The 25663-nt window shown below is 45.5% G+C and overlaps 1 protein-coding gene across 2 annotated transcripts in view; it reads right to left on the minus strand.

Annotated features, from left to right (window-relative positions):
• The window catches only part of MSTO1 (misato mitochondrial distribution and morphology regulator 1), an 88726-nt gene that overhangs the window by 33829 nt on the left and 29234 nt on the right, over window positions 1-25663 (minus strand). The window contains exons 3-5 of one of the 2 annotated variants that reach the window (XM_078668556.1): window positions 17449-17524; window positions 8328-8403; window positions 2524-2578 (exon numbers count right to left, since the gene is read on the minus strand). In XM_078668556.1, the coding sequence (XP_078524682.1) occupies window positions 2524-2578; window positions 8328-8403; window positions 17449-17524 (207 nt within the window). Of the gene's footprint in view, window positions 1-2523; window positions 2582-8327; window positions 8404-17448; window positions 17525-25663 lie in introns of both variants that reach the window. The other variant, XM_078668555.1, reaches the window with a different exon arrangement.

Below are 25663 nucleotides of genomic sequence, written 5' to 3' on the forward strand. Positions count from 1 at the left end.
AACACCTTCACGGATAATGCTCCGTACAAAACAAAGAGTTTTACCTCTTCAGAGATCAAAAGACCGACAATAATCCAAGTAGCTCTGGGTTTCTAAGCAAAAAATGTCTATAAAAGGAATTTATATTCTGCCCGTAAAACAAAATATTCCACTAGCCGAAAGGTCCACTGGATGCTACCCCTGCAGAGCGAGGGCAGGCTCCAGGGTGATCGAGATACACAAATGATTTACACTGGCTACACACAAGCGGAAACTTACCTTGCTCTTTGTTTATCGAGGAAGGCTCCCAAGAAAGGCTGCAAGCTATAGAGCGACGACAGAACATATTTAGGTAACCTGGTCTCGGATTTGCCTACTGCATATACATATACCCTGGACCACTGAAATTATGCGATTGTGTGACCATGGCGATTTTCGTACAATTATAAATTTGCCGCATTTGCCACGTAACCCATCCTCTGCTGCATAATCCAAAGATTTTAACAAGAAAAATAGTTTCTAGCCCAAACGGTTCAAAAGTTACTAAAAATGCAACAGAACACGTTGAACTGCAGTGGAAGGCCCTTCGCAAAGGGCTACTGGTCACCTTTCTGTTGCTTATTGCTCTATTTGGGTGTTAAACTGGTACTACTGAGGTGCAACCAATGCCGAGAGAGTGTTACCAAATTTACAAAATGCAGAAAAAATGAATTAATACGATTACAAAGTGTGCGCATTATGCCACACAATTTGTGTTTTCTTGCCACATAATTTAGTAAACCCTGCTGCATAATTTGGCCCTCTCCTGCCACATAATACCAGTGGCCCTGCATATACCCAGGCTTTTTTTCATAACCTATGCATGCTCCGCTCTCCCAACAGCTATCTGTCCTAGCCAGGCCTGGTTCCCTTCTCTTTGCTGAATTCCCATGTGCAATGCTGATTATTATTGGCAGCAGCTGCCTGGTTTCGCTGCATTGATAACAATGCATGAGCCTCGCCGCAATCACCGGAGCCCTGCAGTCAAGCGTGAACCCTATAAGAATTTCCATGTCTCCAGGACCTGTCTGCAGCACTTAGAAGAATCTGTTGAGTCCATGACAGTAAATTCTATGGAAGCGGGTAAATGGGCATGGAAGAGAGAAGGGGGCAAGCAATCTATCATGTTGAGAGTTAACAGAGGCTGAGAGTGGGGCAGACCTGCGGTTGCACTCAGAGTGTGAGGAGTGATAAAGTCAATCCTGATGAAGGAGGTGGGAAACAGCAGGATTACAGGCCGACACGTTGTGGAATGAAGTAGGGTCAGGTGGATCCAAGATGGCGTCGTGTATGGGAGAGTGAATAGTAACTCAGAAGGGAGCAATAAGGTCTATGATGGTGAAGGGACTAGGAGGCGGCATGGGTACACTCCTGGCTTGCATAACTGGAACCAACAAATAATTTGCACAAAATTGACTTTTTGCCTGGCACTTTAGAATCATGAAGTCAACACGCCTATCCATTTTTCTATTATGGACCAATTTCTTCAAAATATCCGCCAGCGGGGGTGTGTGGCGAGAGTGGACTAACCAACTGAGAATCTCATTGCCATCACCTTCTAAACTGACTCCTTTTCCTGTCCTTTTAATTTACAATGAGGTGATGTAGATCTTTGATCCCTCTAAATTGGCAATGTCATCACCTTTCTCTCTCGCCTTTGAAAAGGTATTTTCCTCTTCATTTTTATCCTGTTAGAAGATGCTAGAGTCCTTCTCACAGTTCTTCGACTCTTAATTCAGCCAACTCAAATGTTATTCACCAGAACATTTCATATTTTATATTGAAACGTCTTAACATTTGTTTCCCCCAAAATCTTTTCTCCTTTTCATATCTCATTACAACACCTCTTTTTATTTAAATACTTTTTGTCTCCCTACTTACTCCTTGTAGCTTTTGTTTGCGACAGAAAGAGAAAACGGACTTACACAACCTAAGTATAATTTTAAATTCTTTTGTAACAAAATGTGATCGTTTTAAAAAACATTTTTTTTATAGTTGGTACTTTTCAAGTTAATTGTCAATAACTTGGCTTTGTGACTCCCATTCAGATTCCCACTACAATTGATTCTGTTATAAAAGGCATCAAGGTTTTCTTCAACTTGACTTTTTTTCAAAGACTGAATGACATTAGGTTATTTTGTTCATTTAGTATTCACAATTTTTTTCGGGATGCAGCAAACATAATCCCATTTAATGATCACAAACACAGAGCGCCTGGGCCCTCGGCTTTCGATAATTTAACATATAGCGATTGTACTGTGTATTGTATTGTTTGTTTATACAGCGCTTTCTATATCCCTTGCAGGACCTAAAGTGCTTTTCAGTTTGTTGAATAAGTATTTACGCCATATTCATCAGTTATATAACACTACACAGCCTAAGAATATTACTGTAGCACTCATTTGCTCAATTCCAAGGTACCCCAAGTATACCCTTACTACGTTCACCCCTTCGGCATGTCACCCCTTTTAGGCGGTGGTACGGTGGAAAACTTGAACAACTCACAGTTGCCTTCGGCAGATGACCTCGTTGTCGGGGCTGTGTTGTTCAATCTGCCACCCTGCTAAAACAAACACAATAGTCATGGTTAGCTTAGTTACTTCCCATTTTAGGATGGGATACAAAGGTCAAGAGATAAGGCGTAAAGCGGAGAGTCTGGTACGAAGCCGGGAAAGAGAGAGCAAACAACAGATGTGATGATATAACCACTATATCTAAATAACTATCTATCTATATCTATATATCATCTATTACTGTAGGGCAGACATTTGGTGGTAATGGCAAAGGGACACCCATTAAAGCATGCCCATAAAGTAAATTTGTTGTTCTATTCTATTGTTTAGCATCCATTTTAATCTAAACTAGGTATGCATTTCCAAGCTCCGACTTATTTTATGTTTTGATACCTGCATCTTGATTTCATTAAAACATTTCACACCCTAAATCAATACACCAGACCACACAGGGTTTCTACAGCAACATCCTTCCTTCATTGAGTCCTGGTACATTTTCAGGTCAACCTTGACGTAGCGTTCCCTTCTCCACACTGGATTTTAAAGCTGCCCTTCAGTTTCACCTTATAAAGATTAGTAGTGTATCAACTTTAGTAACAAACATCCTTTCACCTGAAAGGATGTTGGTTACTAAAGATGGCCCCACTCCTAAGAAACAGGCTTTCAAGACTCAAGACCTGGCTCTTCATCTGACCCGCAGCCCCCCTCCCCCCATAGTGCCTTGAGACCCTAACAGGTGAGCAGTCGCGCTTTACAAGAAACCGGATTGATTAAAGACTCCAGCTGCTTCTTGCGTGGTCTCTTTCATGATACTCGTTTGCTGGTTTCCTTCTTCCAGGGGGAAGCCTCTGCCTGTTGCCTTTTGCCTGTTGCCGGTTGCCTTTCGCCTCTACTCATCCCCAGATCTCATCCATCAGACAGCCAAGCGAACAATGCCACATTGCAGTACGGACTGACAGCTCCTACTAGAGCATGTCCAAGGCTGATTGGCATTTGCTGGTCTCTATCTAGACTGGTGCAGTGGGCAAAAAGTAATGTACAGGAATGTGGTCTGGGCAATTTACCATTGGCTAAGATTAATTCAAGCATTCCACGCATCACCCTTTTGTTTTCCTTAGGGCAGGGCCCCCTGAGTGCAGCGAGTGTGCTCAGCCATGGGTTCTGTGCTCACTGTGCACCAGCAATCAAGTTGCATCTCAGAGATGAGGCCTAAATCGACCACATCCAGTCTGGGCTTGTTTGTGTAGATATCTGGGTGGGACCTGGCTTCGCTGTTCGTGCAAGAGTTCTGCTTTGTAAATGGCTGGTCTCTCTCTAAAGTGACATGGAGGGCAAAAATGATGGACTGGAATGAAACCAGGGTAATTATCATAGACTAACGGCCTGATTATGACCCTAGTGGTCTGGAAACCGCCGTCGCTTTTTTGCGGTTCAACCGCCCGCCTATCCGGCAGTCCGACCAGTGGATTACGAAGCAGGCAGGAAGACTTCCTCCAACGACAATATCTGGGCTCCTGCTGCAGCGGCTGGGAAGGCAGAGGCGGTCAGTGGAGGCGGTGCCGACATTGGCACCACTGTGCGCATTATGACCCGACTTTTCGAATAACTTTTCCTGGCGGGTCGACCGCCATGCGAGGGTCAGCACAAAGGCTTGTTTTGGGGTGCAAAACTGTCTCCAGGGCTAGTGAGCCCTTGAGATATGCTACTGGTGTCATCTGAGTTTGCCCCATGCCACTGGGTCGGTTGCGTGTACCGTTTCTCTTGCACAACGTGCTGCAGCGAAACAGTGCACCCGTCTGGCTGGAGGCAGTGCAGTATGGCAGGCAATGGCCTCAGGCTCTGAAGCAGAGTTGAAGAGTACCGCCTCCATTTCCCTGCCAGACACACAACGCCAGCCCCACCGTGAACTCCTGATGCGGAGGGTGAGATGCTGCCGGCTCAGCGTTTAAACAAAATAACTTGATTGGCAAGACTCTAGGTTTTAATGATACTGCCTTTCGAGTTTGCAAACTGTTGTTTTTCTATTTTACATACGCCTGGAGAAGTGGGGTGGGACGCACCAGTTCTTATGAAAATGATTCCAGTCTTTGTGGTCTATTGGGCTCTTCAACCTCCAAATGTCTCTGCCACCATTACTGTCCTTGCATGTTCCCTAAGGTACGGGGGGAGCAAATGGGCTTAGGGATCCCACCCTGGGGTATGCATGAGCTGGGCTCCCACAAGTTTAGCTCTTTCTGTGCATGCAATGCTGCCTGTCGAAGCCTGAGTTGGGAACATCCCAGGAGTCTAGAGTAAAAGTGAGGGTAGATTTTGGGGGCCCAGAGTATGGATTAATAGTGGAAGGGTCACTAGACCGGGCAACTTGTGCTATTTCTTAGGTCTCTGTTTAGAGGAATTAATAGCTATATTTTATTTTCTTCTTCAATATTTTGAGTTTTAAATTTAAAGGCACTGAAATTCCACCTCTCATTGTAACAACTATTAATGTTCTTCAACGCCTCGGCAGACATATTCGGCAAACCCAATTCACCACAGACATAGGGTTGTCCAAAACCTTTAACATGACTTACTGGTTCTGCTTTGACAATCAACCTAAATGTGGATTCTGGACTTGGTTTACTGAACATTAAATTATTTCTACGTTTGATGTCCACATATGTGTAATATTCCATTTTCTTTTAATTTTTTGACCAGCTGTTTTATGAACCATTTTCTTAGAACTCCTTTACTAATTCTACCCCAATACCCTTTTTGGCTAACCTTCTCCTGATATCCCCATGTGCTCACAGAACTGCTAATGAGGGCATCCTTCATAACCTGCCCTTTGTCAGACCCTCTCCTGATGCACCCTTCTTCCAAACACCCTACGCCCCCTCATCCCCAGATCCAATCTCCAAATAATATCAACGTTTCCTGTTCTTCTCGGAAGGCCTACTTGCTCATTCAGGACTTCTCCTAATATCCCTTCCTCTCTTAAGCCCACTTATGATGCTTTTGCAAATTGAGTAATTCCTGGAGCCCACTTCCTCTTCCAGACATTTGCCTGATGCCCATTTCTGCTCGCACACCCTCTTCGGAGGCCTTTTTCTCCCCCAGGCCTTCACCTTATGCCTCCTTTTTTGATGCATTCTTAGTCTGCACTCTTTATGGTGTGTCTTCATAGGCGCTCTATACTTGCTTCCTATCCATTTCCTCTTCTGGTGTCCTCATATTCAGTTAGGATAAATACCATCTGCTTCTTGTACAACCTCTTCAGGCCCCATTAATAAATAAATCCTTAACAGATTTTCAGGATAACTGCTGTTTAGGTAAAAGATCCATTTTCATTTACTGTAGGAAGGTGCCCTTTTTGTATGGTCATTCCCTAACGTTTCCCAATGCTGATGGTTATGACTCTGAAACTGCACTGGAGCCCGCTGCCCAAGCCCCAGTGCTCTCTCTCTCTTCCTAAAACTGATGTGTGAATTGGTAACCCCAATTGTCAAATAATTTTAACCCCCTTATAAATCCACAGTATATGGTACCATTGGTACGCAGGGCATGGGTGTTAAAGGGGTCACCAGGGCCCGAAGCACTGTTTGTGCCTCCCTGAGTGACCCAAGTAAACTACTGACAGCAGGCCCGCCATTGCAGACTGCAGGAGCAGTGCAAACTGCTTGAACTCAACTTTACACTCACCATGTGTGGCAAAGGCAATGCACAATTTTTAATATATGGCAATCACCCATAAGGAAGGCCTCCTAAGCCAAGGAGGCAGGGTGAATTATATTAAAGGTGTGGACATGTAAGTGCAAGCTTACATGTCTCTATAATGGCCTTTGCCATTTAAGGTCCCTATAAGTGATAGACAGTCCTTAGGATAACATGGGCTGGCATCTGGGCAAACCCAAGGTTGCAAACTCCATTATGGTACTGCCTACATAGGTCATGTTTGGTAGCAAACAGTGTGCCTCATCACCCCTGACACGAATCTTGTTTAGCGCACGATGTGGCATGCACCTAGGTGACCACTTAAGAGGTTGCAGTTATTCTTGCCTGTGCTCTGGCTGCCAGCCTGCGCTTGCTGCCGCAAGACAGGAATATGACCACCTGCCAGAAGGTGTGAACTCTCCCAGGAGTCAGAAACAATGGTCTGGACGGGAAGGAGGTCACATCTCCCTCCCTGACAGGATGGGTAGTGAAGTGGCACAACAAGATGGTGAGCTTCAAATGCAGCACCACATGAGAAATGCAACCAGGCTGCCTCCTAAAGGGGGGAAAACAGCCCTCCCCTTGTCCCCAGGCACATGTTCACTCGGGCAGGAGGGAAAATTAGGCATTCAGGAGGTGTACACCCCCAGAAGGCCAGCTACACCTCTAGGGTGAGCTAACTGGTCAGTACAGTTAAAGAAGACTTCTGCCATTTTTAAAAGTGGTAGAAAAGTGGGTGGTAGAATAGTGGGTTCTAGGTAGAAAAGTGACCTACACCCTGGGTTGTGGTCACCTCAAGGGCGGATTAGCCGCTGGGGCTAGTAGCTCATTGGCCACTTGCACCCACACCCCTAACACTCCTAAATCTAAGATGTAAAGGCTACCCCCAACACCAGAACCTCAGTTCTGACTTACAACAAGGACAAAAGAAGAGACCTGTATCTGCGACAAAAGGAGCTGCACAAACCAAAGGTGTGATACCCTGCACCTGTGGCAACCTTCCTGGAACTGTACAACTGCGACTCGTCCTGGACTAAAGTTTGGTTTCCCCAGACAGAGGGACCCCTTTGAGAGCCAAAGGCACCACCACACTCTCCTGGACTAGTGGCATTAGTCCCCTACCACCGTAGGTAAAACGATGTACCGGAACCAATTGTAGTCCTGTCCTCCAAAAAGTTTCAGGCGGCTTCAGTGAATCCCAAGACCTCTAAATAACTTTCTGCAGTGCTTACCACTGCCAAGGCTTGTTGGTCGCCAGTCTGGCAACCACCCCCTTTACTCGGCGCTGCCCCTTGAGGGAACTACGCCAGACCTTAATCAGCCCTGGCTTTGTTATAGACTATTTCCTCCATGTTCCCCACTAGCACTGTGTCTGCCGTGATACCAGCTCCCACTTCAGCACCAAGGACAGCCAGGACAACGCTGCACCCGGGCTTCTTCAGCTATTTAAAACACTAACTGACTGTCGTGGTTTGGTCCTTGGACATGTATCACCATTATCCTCCTTGGGCTCCACGCAACTCAACCTGCGAGTGACGAGTGCCACTAGTGCTTTTTCCAATTGACGGCAATGATAAAGTTATGCACTACTGTTTTGAACTTATTTTAATATTGCTTCTAAAATCCATAACTCTGGTTATACTTATACGATTCACTTCATTTTAGTGTCTAAAATTAAATAAAAATCTGCTTTATTTTTATAAATTGGTGTCGGATTTCTTTTGCGTCGTGTCAATTACTTATCTTCCATGTTGGTACTCTGAAATGCTTAACTTTTTCTTCTAGTAAAGCCTGACTGCTCTTAGCCACTCTACCAGGACTGAGCTATGAATTTATTATTGTGAATCAAAGGGCCATCTTAGGGGTATTGTGAGAGTATTGCATAGTGAAGCCTAACCAGCATCACCACATAATACTCCACTTTCCTACATTTATCATAAGCTAATTTGTCCATCGGAATATCCCGAAACTGTCCTGACTATAGAGATTAAGGTCCAGCATTAGATACCCACTACGTGATGCCCTCCTCATACCGCCTCTTGCCTCTATTTGTGCCCTGTGACTTTGGCCAACCTCCAGGTATCAGAACAGATTATGGAGTCTTACCTTGAGCTTGTTAAGGTCTTGCAGGAATGGGTTGGTCTCATAAGGCTCTTCTTTGTGAGTCGTCACGATGCCCTTCCTGAAACAGACACAGACTTGTCAGAACACTTGCTCAGCCTTCCGGAGACTCTGTTGTCAATTAAAGAGGACTATATCATCACCTTGAAACTCACAGTCCTTCAAAGGCGCATGCAGCCTCTGGGAGACCCGTAAAATAACTGGATTGACCACACACATTAATAGCTAGCACATCTGCCTGGAGACACAAAAGTGTCAAACTCTGAGTCTCTTAGATTCTCCATTGTGGGTTCACAACCCAGAGCCTACCCATTTAGCCCTTTATGTGGCTGTCTCTGCATCACTGATACCCGTCTGAGCTGAAGACAAAAGACCTTGGACACTTAGGATAGGTTCTCTAGGAGTGTATATTGGCTCACAGCACACCTCACCTGGAAATCAATACTCACAGGTTGCCTCCATCTGCAGAATGGAACCACAGTCCTTTTACACCCTCCCTATAGTGCTTTCCTAACTCAACAGCTAACAGGGGAGACACACCTGCTCCAGAAACATACACAGCCACTGGAAACTCACACCGCCTTCTGGTGACTTGGTCATCCATCAGATATGCTCTCCCTCCAGCTCCATCAATGCCAACAGGCTACACCCAGCAACACTCACGCTTGCCAGCACTAGGTTTGTGAACATTTGTCCTAGCTTGCACCCACCCTAAGCAACATCCAAAATATTAATAATCGTGAAGTTAAAATATAGATATTCCAGGTCGTAATAATATTCAAAAATGAGGTATACCTGTGAAAGTTAGATAAGGGGACAAGTTAGGATATCAATGATTAATATGTACTTTGTATGACTAGCTTAAGATGGCGTCGATAACTTATTGGATTAGGTACAAAGGACAGCCCAAGATGGCGCCCATTGTGGTAATATATAAATAGCCATTCTAAGATGGCGCCCGTGTAGAACGCCGGTACCAGTAGCGTGACATCGCTATGGATTTATGGTGAGTGGCTTCAAACCAGGGGGTTAATGGGTACAATGTCTCTTCAGATAGAAGTTAACACATCTTACCTGATTGTTTTTAGATCACGTACTCGTGACAATACTGTGTGTGCTGGCTGATACGAACTACGAGTGGGATTATTAAGTAGCTGACGCGTTTTTTTGAGGTGAGTTGGATACGGAGACTAGTAGGACATGTTGACTGCAATGTTTGATCTATGATAATTACAGCGCTATACTATTTTGGTGATTTTTAGGTGACGGTTTTTCATCATTGGATACGGATTAAGTGAACATTACATATTGTACATACAGATAGAGGTGAGCATAATATTAATTATGTGATTACTATGAAGTTAGTGCATGTCATGCTCCCCAACTATAGGCTGTATGGGTGGCGGAAGTTTAACTAAGGCTAGAGGAGATAGTGACTTTGGACGTTTATTATAGTATGTGTCTTCACGATGACTGATGGATTCCATTATAGAGCGTAGAATAACGAAGAGCAAGTGATTGTTATTGGACGTCAGTTTTTATATAAACTTTCAGATACTTTTTGTTTGATGTGAGGGACCTTGTCACCACGTGGATTTGGAGTTGTTTATCGATGTGAGGTAACATCATAATATTCTAATGTACAAGGTCAGTAGAGGCCTCCAGCTAATGAGAGAATAACTTTACAACAATTCTATCTTTATACACATAAATTGGTGATATCATGTTGGGAAGCTTGGCTCTATCCCCCCTTTTTTCCTATATAAGTGGTTGGGGATTGGGTGTATGTTTACGCTCATACTCCTGGTATATTACTTATGATACTATTTGTATTGAGTTGGTTGTGTCATATTGTTTATACATTATCATTTGGGTTGCAGCCCTGAAGAAGTCAATTGCTGATTAGTAGCAAGACGAAACACGTGTTGGCTGTGTTTTATTTCTTTGGATACTGGAACTATTTTCTTTGGATTTGGGAACTTTGGAATTAATAAATCTATCCGGCAATACGAAGAGCAGACACGTTAAGTTCTTACCTCAGGAATTCGAGTGCTGATTGGACCCAAGACTGGATGATAGACTGATTACACTGATATATTGGATCTGGAGTGCTCGGAAGAATCTCTTGTGCATCATTTGTGTCACAACCTTTGTTGTGACTTTTCTGGGGTTGTGGTAACCAACTCCATATCTTCTTGGAAGCACCACTGTTATAATATTATTGCTTATTATGTTTTCTTTCCCCTACTTAGCTGTCCGCCTATAACAATCTACTGGTTACCGTATTTTTGTTATTTTAACATCCAAAATATGACGCAAAAGTAAATTTCGAGTGGATAGGTATCAGATTTACTCCTGCACAATGACTTGCATAAACTCAACTTCACTAATGACCCATATTTTTATATACTTGACATGCTCATACATATACATACACACACACATATATATATATAGCACACGATATTTCACGCTTACTTCTAGCGCAGAAATCAAGCCCACCAGTCGGACATCAAAGGAACAGCTTTTATTTCATCAGGAAAAGCATTACCGGTTTCGACCTCTGCAGGTCTTAATCATATGCGTCCTCGGAGAGCAGGTGAGCAAGGCTTAAGTGCATTTCCGTTTGACAAAGAGCAAAGAAGGACTTGCAATTGGGTTTCAAGGCAGAATGTTCGAATAATTTTCATTTTCCCACATTGCAAATGTCACAAACCTCCGGATATTATATGACCTTGCTTAACCATTTTCAAGCAACAGTGCAGATATTTCACTCGTACTCGAATGTCATTCCTTTGGTTTAGTTGAGAGCATTTCCGGACTACAATGTCCATCATTCACTGCAAAGGTTCATAAAATGCCCCAACAAGTCACTTCTTTCAAGTTCTTACGTTGGTTTTCTAAATTTCACTTTTAATTAACTTTGCGCGCACTGCTCTTCCCAGTACCCACTGTTCCAATAAACAGTGTGGCGTCCTGATGATTTATTGGTTCCTTGGGTCCGACTGTGTGAGAGTACAGTTCCCCACAAACCTTGGCTGCACGCAGGAATCTTGAGATATCCCGGGCCCGCAGACCTCCCAAGGATCAGTGGCAGCGCCTCCTGCATACCCCGGTGTTGCTCACTCGGCACAAACCATCCTTACAATTCCGTGTGCAGCCGGCGGGTCACCCTGAAGAATGTGTCCATAACCAATAGCAAATTTTGACGAAGGAAAACCCAGCCTGCCAGGTCGGGGCTAGTTGGCGCCGTCCCCGCCTGTCTATAGCACACGATATTTCACGCTTACTTCTAGCGCAGAAATCAAGCCCACCAGTCGGACATCAAAGGAACAGCTTTTATTTCATCAGGAAAAGCATTACCGGTTTCGACCTCTGCAGGTCTTAATCATATGCGTCCTCGGAGAGCAGGTGAGCAAGGCTTAAGTGCATTTCCGTTTGACAAAGAGCAAAGAAGGACTTGCAATTGGGTTTCAAGGCAGAATGTTCGAATAATTTTCATTTTCCCACATTGCAAATGTCATATATATATATATATATATATATATATATATATATATATATATATATATATATATATATATATATATATATATATATTCTAAAATTACAGTTTAAAATGTGTTCCAATATGGTTGGTGGTATGAGTTCAAGGTCTGAACACCCTTGCAGCTGTGAGTGAAACTCACCCTGCTTAAAGAAGACTGGGCGTCTCCGACACCCATTCCCTTTGTCATGGAATGCGCAGCAATTGCCCTTACTGAATTTTTTTTCGAATACGAGACACAGATCTACCATCAGATACAGGGCACATCGATGGGCAGGGGCGATCCAGAGGAGGGGCTAGCGGTGTGCGCTCCATTGCGGTGGTTTCTATTAATTGGCTCCCTTGAGCTTTGAGCCGACGAGCTCCTGGATGCTGCCCTACGTGCCGGTTCGGGCATCGAGGCCATTGACGGTTGTTTGGCGGCCTTCTCTTCCACCCCTAACCATTTTCTCTACTGATGAGGGAAGTTATCCCGAAACCCGAGCCATGTCTCGGGCGATACCCAAAAACCCGGGACATGTATCGGGTCTAGAGATTCATCAGTCCAACAAGTAACGACTTGCACCCACCTGGGTGATCCACTATTGAACTACAAGTACCAGAGTCCCGAGGGGCGATCCGGAGGAGGGGCTAGCGGTGTGCGCTCCATTGCGGTGGTTTCTATTAATTGGCTCCCTTGAGCTTTGAGCCGACGGGCTCCTGGATGCTGCCCTGCGTGCCGGTTCGGGCATCGAGGCCATTGACGGTTGTTTGGCGGCCTTCTCTTCCACCCCTAACCATTTTCTCTACTGATGAGGGAAGTTATCCCGAAACCCGAGCCATGTCTCGGGCGATACCCAAAAACCCGGGACATGTATCGGGTCTAGAGATTCATCAGTCCAACAAGTAACGACTTGCACCCACCTGGGTGATCCACTATTGAACTACAAGTACCAGAGTCCCGAGGGGCGATCCGGAGGAGGGGCTAGCGGTGTGCGCTCCATTGCGGTGGTTTCTATTAATTGGCTCCCTTGAGCTTTGAGCCGACGGGCTCCTGGATGCTGCCCTGCGTGCCGGTTCGGGCATCGAGGCCATTGACGGTTGTTTGGCGGCCTTCTCTTCCACCCCTAACCATTTTCTCTACTGATGAGGGAAGTTATCCCGAAACCCGAGCCATGTCTCGGGCGATACCCAAAAACCCGGGACATGTATCGGGTCTAGAGATTCATCAGTCCAACAAGTAACGACTTGCACCCACCTGGGTGATCCACTATTGAACTACAAGTACCAGAGTCCCGAGGGGCGATCCGGAGGAGGGGCTAGCGGTGTGCGCTCCATTGCGGTGGTTTCTACATCGATGGGCAGTACTTTTGCTCCAAGCCTAGCCTGCATCTACATGGCCAATTTCGAGGAAACCATCATTCAGAGTGTGCATAATCCCTACAGGGCCAATCTCTCACTTTGGTGCAGGTATATTGATGATATCCTGATACTGTGGAAAGGGGATCTGGATACCTGCCACACTTTCTGTCAGTGGATCAATACACAGAACCCTTTCCTGAGGTTTACAAGCACCATCTCAGACACTAACATTCAATTTATAGATCTCAAAATCTGTCTCTCAGAGAGTGGGTTGAGCACTAACCTACATAGAAAAGAGACAGACAGGAACAGTCTTCTCCTCTATAACAGTCATCATCCCAAATCCCTTAGGGACAATTTACCATTTGGACAATTCCTCAGAATCCGGAGGAACTGTTCCACTATGGTTGACTATAGAAGGGAAGCTAAACAACTCGAACACAAACTCCAAGACAGGGGTTATACGCAGAGAAAAATCCGTGACTCCTACAAAAGGGATATGAATAATCCCCGGGAAACACTCCTGGAGACTAAAACTAAAGACCAATCTGAAATCATTACCTTTGTGACGTCCTTTACCAAACACTCTGCACACATAAAAAAGACTATAAACAAACACTGGGGCATTGTCAACTCGGGCAAACCGTCGCTTGCCCGCCCAAACGCACTGCTAACCTTAAGGACCAGTTAATTCACACAGACCCAAGGCTAGGGAAGTGATCACACAGAGAACCCTCTGGGACCTTCCACCTGTCATGGGTCATTTCCCTTGTGGTGGTTGCTCAGTGTGTAACCAAACTAATCCGAGCAAAGAGCTTATCCTCTCTGATACCTTCAGGTGGCACCAAAAACGACACACCAATTGTAATACCCCCAGATGTGTCTATCTCCTTACTTGCCCATGCGGAAAGAGATATGTGGGTATGACCATGAAACAAGTGAAGCTACGTATCACAGAACATAGGAGTAATATAAGATGCCAAAAACACACACTAAACTTTACTCCCATTGTAAGGAAATGAATCACACAGCAGAAAGCATACAATTGACGGTACTTGAAGCACACCAACAGATTACCCACAAGGCACAGTTTAGAAAAGAGCAGAGATGGGTGTATCGTCTATCAACAGACTGCTCTGGCCTTAATGACTCCATTCCCTGGAGCAGTTTGACTGGGACCTGAATTGACTGGTGTAAAGGCAGCTATTTCCTTAAATCCCTTGTAGCACGGTTGTACTTTGGCCACCGTTAATGCAGTTTTTTAGCCCCCTGTCATTTCCCCTTCCCCCCACCCCCTCCTCCTCAGCCCGGCAAGTTGATGCGGTGGTATGCCCATGACGATTGGGACCACTTCTGTGGTGGGCCTTGGGGACATAGGATTTCCAACTCGGGGTTTCTATGACACTTACACCTTTACCCTCCTAGGGTCTGCCCTGCTTTTTCTCAGGTCGTATCATAGACTCTTACTGGATCGGTGATATTGCAATCTTGGTTAGTCCTGGCAATACTCATACACTTTCCAAGATGACCGCCACCTTTTACCTAGGCACACATTCGTGGCTCTGTGCTTCCTCGCATTACCAGCCACGCCTACGAGTCCGCGCGGCATTCACGTACTCCCTGCCGGCGTCGCTAGGGCTGATGGGAGTTTGAGCGCGTTGAGTTAAAAGCTTCGGAACGCGAACTCCCAACCGCCCCGGCTTCTTCCTGACCCTGACGTGCGGGTAGGTCTAAGGTGTGATCCGATCAACGGACAGGTAAGTGAACGCCCGTAGTGTTTGGGCCTCAGTGCCTTGTGACGTGTGACCTGTGCCATGTTGCATACTGAACATTACCTCGCCATTAAGGTGACGTCCGAGGTTCCTTATGGACGCAGCTAGCCATCCAACCATGGTTTCTGTAGATTTGTCAGTAATGTCCCCGGATGGCATGGGGTGGGAGCGATAGCATTATTATCACAATCACGCAGCTCTCCACCCCATCTTACGATCCCACATGCTCGACCAGGATCGTTGGGGGTGGCGTTTGTGTTGTGTTCTCATGCTCTTCGTGTCTGCCACTAGCAGAAGGGCGATGGGTTGCGTGAATCTCTCAAACCTACGATAACGCTGTTGGAGGGATCTCTAGCCTCCGGAGGTAACAATGGTCTTCCCTACTGGTTTGGTATGTGTTTGGACTAGATGAATCACATTCTTTTACCATTATGCACTTACCTTCCCTCCCCCTTTAGGTACCAACCTTCTTGGTGCCAGCACACCTAAGAAGACCGGTGAAGCCCACCTGGGTCTTAGTAGGGTGAGATATGTTTAACTACTACCCTGTAACCCCTACTAGTGTTGCTATGTACATTTTAACTCACAGTCAGTCGTATCTACTGCCTCTTTTAATTTTAATCTTACTTATTGCTTCTACTATTGTATTGATTTGAGCGGGTAGTTCCCAGCCCCCGGCTCACTGCACATGATACTGTAACCAAGCGGTTGTGACCACCTGTTTACTTGAGAGCACCTGGAAAGTTAATCCTTCACTATTCATGTCGCCCTCTCTTAGGTCCCACCCAGATTGAGCAGGACCCCTAGGCCTGTATCCCTACTTCTAGTAGAAGGTAGTATTTGCCCCTTCGTCTCTGTGTAGCACTTATCCACTGTTGGTCCTGATGTATTGCTTCTATAGCATGAAACATGTTGACCTTTAGGTTGATCTAACACTGCTGGATCATTGCACCAGTGTGTTTCTTCGCCTCACTGTTTTTAGCAAGGTGGTGAACCACACCAATAAAATGTGTTGTGGATTTACCAACCTTTTTTAACTCACCACATCTTTGCACACACGTCTACACATCCCCTGAAGCCCTCATACCCACATGAACCAACTGGCAGGAACAGAAGATCTCCGAGAAAGAGCCCCTTTATGAGTGCCCGTTAGACATTGCAGCGCCAGTCTAACGAGGAGCAAAAACCCATATGATGAAGCATGACTCCTAGCTTGCTGGGTGTGTGAGGGTTTTCAGTTCCGAAAGGGGATTCCCCCTTTTCCTTTAAACGCTGCTCCCCCTTGCTTGGTTACTTAGTTTTATTATCTCTTTTTGTTTGGGGAACAGTGTATTTCTTCTTTTTGATACTGAACAGCTTTATGCCATGGCTTCAGAAAATGTTGTTAATTACGATTCGTTCCATCCCAAACCCCTCCACTTAGCGGTTTAATGACTGTACAACTCCTCCATTAATATGCGGCCTCCTATTTTAGCATTTTACAGTCGTGTTACACCTGCAGGCCATAGATTACTTTTGGAGCTCGGTGAGTAACGACTGTGGTGCATCTAGGACATGGTGCTGTGAGGTTCCTAAGGGTGAAAATGGATGCTGAGTTCCACGATGCAGCCGAATATAAGACATGCCCTTAGCACACTCACAACATCACTTTTATTGTATCATGGGGCATTGCACCATCAAAGATAAGTAAGAATAAATTAGGTATGGGTGAGGGTTATTTAATTATAAATTGGGCTTGGATAGCAATTAAATATATATATTTTTTCAAGTGGGGTTTAGACCAAGATGATATAGCGCCTCACTAGGCCATGGAGGCGATGCAGTGGTCATGTGAGTTAGTGGAATAGAATGGCCCAAATCACTCCTCAAAGACAAGCTATTCGTTGACCTAAGACACACACACTAAGAGATCAATGCCAAGCTTGCACTACTACAGAGCCATGCATTGTTGACGGGGGCACTACAGCATTCCATACATATTGTTTGCTATGTATCTTTATTTACTCCACATGTAATTCGTGCAACTGCTGCTGTGCTAACTATGTAAATCGCAACATATATAAACATATTCTACTGTCTTTCGAACACTTTGTTTACATACTGTCACTATGTATCTATATATACCCCTAGGCAACTCACGTAATTACAGCTATGCTAACTCTGTGAAGCGCTCTGATACACTCGGGTCTAGTTCGTGGTATACAAAACTCGATAAATAAATAAACGTATAAGTGGAGTTCCTGCCTGCTGTAAAGAACTCTGTGCAACCTGCTTTTTACAGTCAGTGTCTGGGCAAGACTGCCAAACTTTTAGGGGCTGATAAAAAGCATAAAACTAAATTGGAGAATCCTAGAATTTATTATTTAGGCGCCTAGAGACAACTCAGTCTATGGTGTGTGCTGCATGAATGATTGATTTAATAACATAGAACGCAGTGCTATCTCACCATGTATCCACCTGGCTGGCCTTCTTATCTGCACAAGGAGAGACGCTTCCTTCTTGACTCAGGGAGTTGAAGCTTCCTGCAGAAGAGAACAAAGGGTTGGTCAGAGGGCGAGAGAGGAGCTCACCAACTGCGCAGACCAATGACGCGTTGGCTTACTCAATATGGCATACCTAGGGCTACTGGAATTATGAGGCAGAGGAGGACCAATTTATGCAGCAAGAAAAGATAAATTATGCAGCTTAATTTAGCACTATTTGTGATAGCATTACTTCATTATTTTTACACATGTTGTAACACTGTCTGGGCAAAGATTTAATCTCATTAATACCAGTTTAATAGACATATATAATAATAATAATGAATTTTATAAAGCGCATGGTTACGCCATCTCGGCGTATCCCCGCGCTGTAGTGAGAAAGGAGGGAGCAGCCCAGCCTGCGTTACACGGCGGCTGCGGGATTAACAAGCGAATAAATGGGTTTTAAGCCCCTTTCTGAACTTATCTTCAGAAGTCTCCATCCGGAGTTTTAGCGGGAGTTTGTTCCAGTTCTGAGCTGCCAGGACCCGGAAGGATCTGCCCCCCGTTCTGACTTTCTTTATCCTCGGTACGGTTAACAGACCGGTCCCACTTGATCTCAAGGACCTCCCTGGTACATAGCTAGTAACAAGATCCCTCAGGTAGGCGGGACCAGATCCCTTGGTAATGCGATGGCAAGTGCAAAGTACTTTAAACATTACTCTTTTTCTTACTGGGAGCCAGTGCAGGGTGTCAAGGGCTCTTTTAGAGGCAGCCCTCCTTGGCTGCATGAGAACAAGTCGTGCAGCAGCATTCTGCATAACCTGCAGTCTACTAAAACATTTAGAAGTGGCACCCAGATAGAGTATGTTGCCATAGTCCATACGAGATGTTCTAAGGGCATGTACCAGTGTCTTTCGTGCCTCTATCGGCAGGAGATCCATTGTTTTGCGTAGGCTTTTTAGGACTCCAAAACATTTCCCTACTACGCCCCTGGTGTGCACTTCATAGGAAAGAGTGGGGTCGAGCCATACCCCCAGGTTTTTGCCTGGGTACATGGTATAGGTGTCGGGCCTAGACTACAAGACCACCACGCCGACGTCCAACCCGCCGGATCACCCCCTACCACAAGCACCTCAGTCTTTTTGCCATTTAGTTTCAGGCAGTTCTTAGCCCTCCAGGAGGCAAGCTCCTGCATGCATGCCCTGAAATTAGAGGCTGCTACGTCAGGTGCCCGAGACAGGGAGATCACCAGCTGGGTGTCGTCAGCGTAAGAGACTACCTCCACACCAAAACCCTGCGCTATTTCCGCCAGCGGTGTTACATACCGGTTGAACAGGGTAGGGCTCAGTGCTGAGCCCTGAGGCACACCCTTCTCAAGTTTAAAATCCTTGGAGTAGTGTGCTCCCTGTCTAACCTGAAAGCTGCGTTCAGTCAGGAAGGACTTCAGCCATTTCAAGGCCAGGCCCGAGACACCGCCCTTGTTCAGGCACTGTAGCAAGGTCTAATGGGCTACAGTGGCGAAGGCGGCACTCAGATCTAGCATAATCAGGGCCATAGTATGTCCTGCATCGGCCCCCTTCCTGATGGACTCCGTGGCAAGCAGAAGTGCGGTCTCCGTGGAGTAACCAGCGCAAAAGCCTGATTGAGACGGATGTAGGAGACTAGAGTCTTCAATATAAGTCATGAGCTGTTGGTTTACCACCTTCTCAGCTACCTTAGCTAGGTATGGCAAAAGCGAGATAGGCCTGAGATTCTCCAGTATGTCCTGTCTGATGTTAGGCTTTTTCTGGAGTGGTAAAACAACAGCTCTTTTCCAGCTCGCTGGCACCGTACGTGATGTAAGCGAGACTTCCAGAGCATGCCTAATGAAAGGTTCAAGTATCTCCATACTCTCGCCCAACAATTTAGGTGAGGCGGGATCTCTCGAAGAGCCAGACTTAATGCTGAGACATATTTTACTGAGCATCTCCGAAGGAGGGATGGTAAAATTGCTCAGTGTCTGACCCGTCACAGCTTCATCCGCTATCTCCTCGAATTCGAAACCCCTACTTACGGTCCCAGAAAAGGATGAGTAGATTTTCTCCACTTTTCTCGAGAAATAGCTCGCAACCCGGTTACTAGACTCCACCGAGCCTTCTGTTGGGGTGGCCCTGGTTGAAATGGAGGAAATCACCTTATAGACTTGAAAGAGATCTTTAGTCGAGTTCTCTGCTGTCCCAATTCTTGCCTGGTAATAAGTGGCTTTAGCCCGTCTAATAAGACCATAGTATTTTTTCTGTGCCACCTTATACTTTGATCTATCTTGACATAGGAGTTCCTTTCTCCACTGCCTTTCCAAGCGCTTGCATGTAATGTAATGTAATGTAAGTGGGTTTTTATAGAGCGCAACTATCACTCCAAGGAGCATCTTGGCGCTAACGACCAGTAGCGGATGTAAAGGCCGGTCGGCCTGCTATTCATTCATAAGGCCAGAACACTCATATTAAAGCTTTACAGCAGGTGTCCGGGAGGCTGTAGATCCAAGTCTTCAGTGACTTCCTGAACACGGTTTCAGATCCAATAAGACGAAGATGAGGGGGAAGTTTGTTCCAAGCTTTAGATCTTAATACAGACAAGGATTTCCCACCCTTTGAGATAAGTCTAAAAGTGGGTATGGCCAGCAAATTTTCATTTGAAGATCTAAGGTTACGTGATGGGCAGTACCGCCTGAAACACTTTTGAAGATACTTTGGTCCACGTAAGTGAAAGGCCCTAAAGGTGATGACTAGGACTTTAAACAACACCAGCTTGTGAATTGGTAGCCAATGAAGGGAATCCAATGCCGCTGAGGCCGAGGATTTCCGTTTGTCACTTCAGCACGAGCCTAGCCGCTGCATGTTGGACCATCTACAACTTCTGTATGACTACTTTGTTTGTTCCCGCATACAGGCTGTTGCAGTAGTCCAACCTCGATGTTATAAGAGCGACTGTTACCATTTTTCGGGCGGACAGTGGAAGTAGATCAAAGAATTTCCTCAAGCTCTTTATAATGTTAAAACAGGTACCTGCTACAGCCAGGGCCTGTTGTTTAAAAGACAGGGCGGTGTCGAACTTAATGCCTAGATTTCGGGCTGCATTCATTGTATTTGGAGGCACCTCTGCGTCTTCAGGCCACCATTGTTTAGGGACAAAATGATTTTGTAGGCCAAACAGCAAGGTTTCAGTTTTCCACGAGTTGCATCTCAGGTGGTTCTTACTCATCCACTCAAAGGTGGCTGAGCGGCAGTTCTTAAGATTTTCTTCCGCGTCCATCATATCTTTATCTATAACTAGAATAAGCTGCGTATCGTCCGCATAAGCGATGGTACTAATCTTGAAGGCCGATATCAGCTTAATCAAGGGGGCAATATAGACATTGAAAAGTGTTGGGCTCAGGCTGGACCCTTGGGTAACTCCTGACGTAAGAGCTTTTTCATCCGAGCAGAACTCACCTAGAGTAACCACTTGGCGCCTGTCAATCAGGAAATTTATAATCCACTCCAATACGCCTCCTGCTATGCCAGATGTTACTAAGCGGTCTATAAGGATGGAATGTGAGACCGTATCGAAGGCTGCAGACAGGTCTAATAATATCAAAACAGCCTTCTTTCCCTGATCCATAGCAGCGCGTATGGTATCCGTAGTGAACAGGAGGGCCGACTCCGTAGAGTGCTGAGCTCTAAAACCCGATTGATTGGGATGCCAAACATTATTGTCCTCCAGGAAATTTGTGAGTTGTCTGTTCACAAATATTTCTGTTAGTTTGCATAACACAGGAAGAAGCGAAATAGGTCGAAGATTTGACAAGATTGTAGAATCTGCCAGCTGCTTCTTCTGTAAAGGCTTAACCGCTGCCAGTTTCCACTCCGTTGGAATAATTGCTGTACCCAGTGAGGAGTTTATAATTTTGTTGATAATAGGGTTAACTGTGTCGATCAGCGCCTGTAAGACAGTGGGGGAACAAGGGTCAAAAGGAGATCCCGACTTGACCGCTAGTATGGCATGGCGGGTTTCATCCAGACTAATGGGCCGGAAGGACTTCATACATGCCGCATCAGTGACTGTCAGATCCCTTCCATCTGGAGCTGGTAGGTCTGGCGGGGAAAATTCTTTAATAAGGACCTGTACTTTTTGTTCGAAAAAAATCGGCTATGGTGTTAGAGCTTTTGAGAAGTGGGGATTTGCTGCAACAGTATTTTTGGGTTGTTAAAACACATTTACGATCTTAAAAATCGCTTTCTGCTTGTTGCTAGTAGCTTCTATGGCTGCCGTATAAAAATGTATTTTGGCAGCCTTAATCAAAGTGTGATAGTGTCTTCGTGATGATTTATAGACACTAAGATCCCCGCTTTCATAATTTTGGCACCATTTTCGTTCAAGGGCCCGCACTTCACCTTGTTTTACTTTTAGTTGTTGTGTAAACCAAGGGGCAGATGCTCTCTTATGATGTTGCCTATTTCTAGTACTAGTGGGGCCCGATTGCTCACTTAATTTAAGCATCCAGTCTCCAAAGCGTTTGTTATCCGTTACCGGGTTTCCCGTCATCGTAGGTCTACATTCCGTGGCTTTTGCGGCAAGATCAGGACACCCTATAATGGTTTTCCAATTCGGTTTGCCCAGTTGGGAGGTTTTCCCTAATCCTTTGCCTATGGAGCTCCCCTCTGTAGAGAAATTAAAAGGAATAAATGAATGATCCGACCAAGATTGTATTAGAGGGGGCTTTACATTGAGTGTGTCTAGATTTGAACAGATACAGTCCAAGATATGGCCTGCCCTGTGTGTCGTGTTCAGGGTGAGTAAAGAAAGACCAAGAACATCCATTGTATCTTTGAAAGAGATAGCATCCGGGTCAGTAGGGGAGTCCAGGTGAATATTTATATCACCTAATAATGTAAAATTAGAGAACCTGACAGCCAAGTTACTAAGTGCTTCCCCGATGGTCTCCAGGAACTACCTAGGCTGACCTGGCGGACGATAGACTAATGCTCCAGCGAAGGTAAAGGAATCATATACCTGAATACGGAACCCAACACTTTCTGCTCCTTTAAGGTCAGGGAGATCGTTTATGGTACATTTCCAGGTATCTCGGTAGATAATTGCAAGACCACTACCCCGTTGCTCCAGTCCATCTGCCCTTTGGATACGATAGCCGGGGGGGGGGGGGGGGGGGGGGGGGTTGGGACGGCATGCACGATATCTGGGTTACTCCAGGTTTTCAACCAGGTTTCGGTTATGAAAAGACAGTCTAGTTCACTCTCAGTTATTAAATCGTAGACATGTGCAACACATGTTTACACATTGACCTCGCATTTATAAGCCCCCCGCGTAGTCCTTTGTGAGGACCTTTTTCGGTGATACATGGGCATACGCGAAAGATCTTTTACAACGAGGGCAACTAACTGGCCCCTCCCAGATGGACACATCCAGGGTCTGATGGAATATTTCAATTTTTATTTAGTGATAGTATGAAGTCCCTGGTATACAGTTGGTTTGCCCCTTATTGGGCAGAGTCTCTGGCCCTAGGCCCGGCTTCGGAGCGCCATTGGCGCGCCCGCTGCACGTCGGCGCCGTTAGAGCTTTAAATAGGATATTCAGCTCGGTCCTAGTACAAAGACTAGACCGTCAACCTTATCCAAGATGGCCTCCTCTATTGTGCCCCCGGAAGTGAGTAAGATCACCCCCGTGTGCCGCGCTATCTGCCTCCCTCCACACAAACAGCACAAGTTGCGGTGGACCGGGGAGAGAAGCGGCGCCTAACTGGTAGGTATCACAAAAAATTAAATAGTATTGTGCACATTTAAAATAAACAAGTGAAGATTTTTTAAAAAGAGTGCTGCACTGAACCGTAATTCATTCAGGCAGCGCGATTTATGAGGGGTAGTCTAAAATAGATTTCAGATGCGTGCAAAGCTAAGTAGAGTGCCCGGATACTTCAGATAGCAGGTAATACTCTTGCACCATGTAGAGCGGAGGTAAACCAGGGTGCAGATTTATGAGCCCTACCCGTCGATTTACTAGGGAGTAGCGGGGCCACCTTATTAAGAGCATTAGCTATCCGCCTTTCTAAATTAAGGCAGGCGGTTTCGCTATCTGAGCCCCCTGGAGGCCCTCCCAGAGTCAATGCCTTGTTAAAGTCCTCTCGCACAAACTGTTTCCATTTCCTGCGTTGTTTGCAGGTAGCTTTTTCCTGCATTCCCATCTCTGGTACTCTCACTACAAAAGGGACCAGAAAGTGATCAGACCAAGGGATAGGGATGGGAGTGGTTACTTCTATATTCTCCCAGCTGGCAAACACAGGATGGAGTAAGTGCCCAAGCTGGTGAGTAGGGGCATTTGATTTAATGCTCAATTGAAACGCCCTAAGATCCTGGCATAGCTCCGAGGCCTTTATTTCCATGGGATCCTCCAAATGAAGATTAAGGTCACCCAATACTAATAGCTTGTCATGTCTTAAAGCTAGAGGGATAATAATGGTAGGGCAGATGCACAGCTAATTTAACAGTGTTCTTCAAGTTTGTAGGTGCTACACAAGTGACGTCGAGCGTCCCACGCCGTCTATTGTACAGTAACTCTATTGTGAAACCAGTGATCCACTGGTTCCATCCTTATGTGCACACAATCTTTCCTCTTCTTAAAAAGAGGATCCAATTAACATTTTTTTTCGTTTCAGTATTTATTCTTTTTATTTTTGAGTTGATTTTCAAAGGTATTCCATGTTTGACATTTTTTGGTCTTTCATAAATTTCAACATGTGACAAAGTCCATTAAACAAATCCAATGCATTTCGGGCCATTAATTGTGCCCTTCATCAGGGAAAGACGCTATGAAAATAAAACATAAATAAACTTGCTGTCAGTGAATCTCTATATAGTACGGAAGACAATTGCATATGTAGTGCTCTTTGGGGATGTGGGTTCGTGTGGGCAAGTGAAGATTTTATGGTGTCACCTTAAAAAAAAGCCAAAAAAATATAGAGTCATTGCTTCAATATGACTTTACCCCAGGCCCATCCATTTCCTTGTAACTAAGAACTGCCAGTACCAGCAGAAGACCCAAGCTAATCCAGTGTATCATTTATTCCTAACCAAGACCACAAGTTCATAAAGCGCCTAGTAACCCACTCCCCCGAGGTTACAACCAAAGCAATTCTCTATTTCTGTAGTAGGAGATCTCTGTGTATAGTCATAATCTAGTGAATAGTCCCGCTCATGTGCGGGGACCCCGGAGCAATCAAAAATAATCTCTTAAGCTGTCTTCTTTGCAGTAGTGCATAGACACTTAAGAGAAAATTAAAGACAGATAATGCATCCAATACATGCAAGGCTACACTGTCCAGTACTTCAACTAGAAATGCAAAGGATATTCCACCAATATCACATTTAAACCTGTCTGCCAGGTTTCACCATGGAAAACACCCCCCCCCCCTTCACCAAATCCTTGGAACGATAGAGAGGAAGGACAGGACAGACAAGCCCCCATAGGTTGCCATTATGTGGCTTAAAAAGGGATACTGTGCCTTTAAGGAAACTTTCCAGAACTCTCCTGGTATCACAGAATGCACAGCAACTCCCTCCACTTTCAGTTCTTTTTTCCGGCTCCTGCTAGCAGGACCCTGGAGCATTGGGCTCTCCCTTTTTTGGGAATTTTTCTACTAATTGTGCCCTTTTAAAGTGTGTGAGTGTGTTCACTCGACATGTTTGGCCTCTTCTCATCTTTGTTGGAGTTCTCTGGTGTTTTGGACTGATCTTTTATCAAATATGCCTGCCTTATTTGATAAATGTCCCGAGTGCTCCAGGAAAAAGGCAAAATCGGATCCTCACAGGGTTTGCATCCTGTGCCTGCCTGCTTCTCATGTTCTTGAGGAGTGTGATATCTGTCTGCAAATCCCTAAAAGGACCCTGAAGGACAGGGAGAAGACCAGGCTCCAAGGTTTGGAACAGAGAAGGCAGCAAGGACAAGGTGGGTCTGGGCATGAAGGGGCTCCTTCCTCTGCCCGTGCGCCGGCCTCTGGGGGACTCCCCAGTAAAGAACAGGCCAGAAACCGCCACCGGTCTCCGTCGATAGCCTTGACGTCGGCGACGAAAGGAATGACCACAGTCTGTTCCCCGTCTCCCCAGGGCTATCGGTCGAAGCGCCTTCGACGTTCGACGTCGAGGGGACTGACGTCGAGACCTCCGA

Source organism: Lissotriton helveticus, chromosome 12, assembly GCF_964261635.1.
Source record: "Lissotriton helveticus chromosome 12, aLisHel1.1, whole genome shotgun sequence".
NCBI lineage: Eukaryota > Metazoa > Chordata > Amphibia > Caudata > Salamandridae > Lissotriton > Lissotriton helveticus.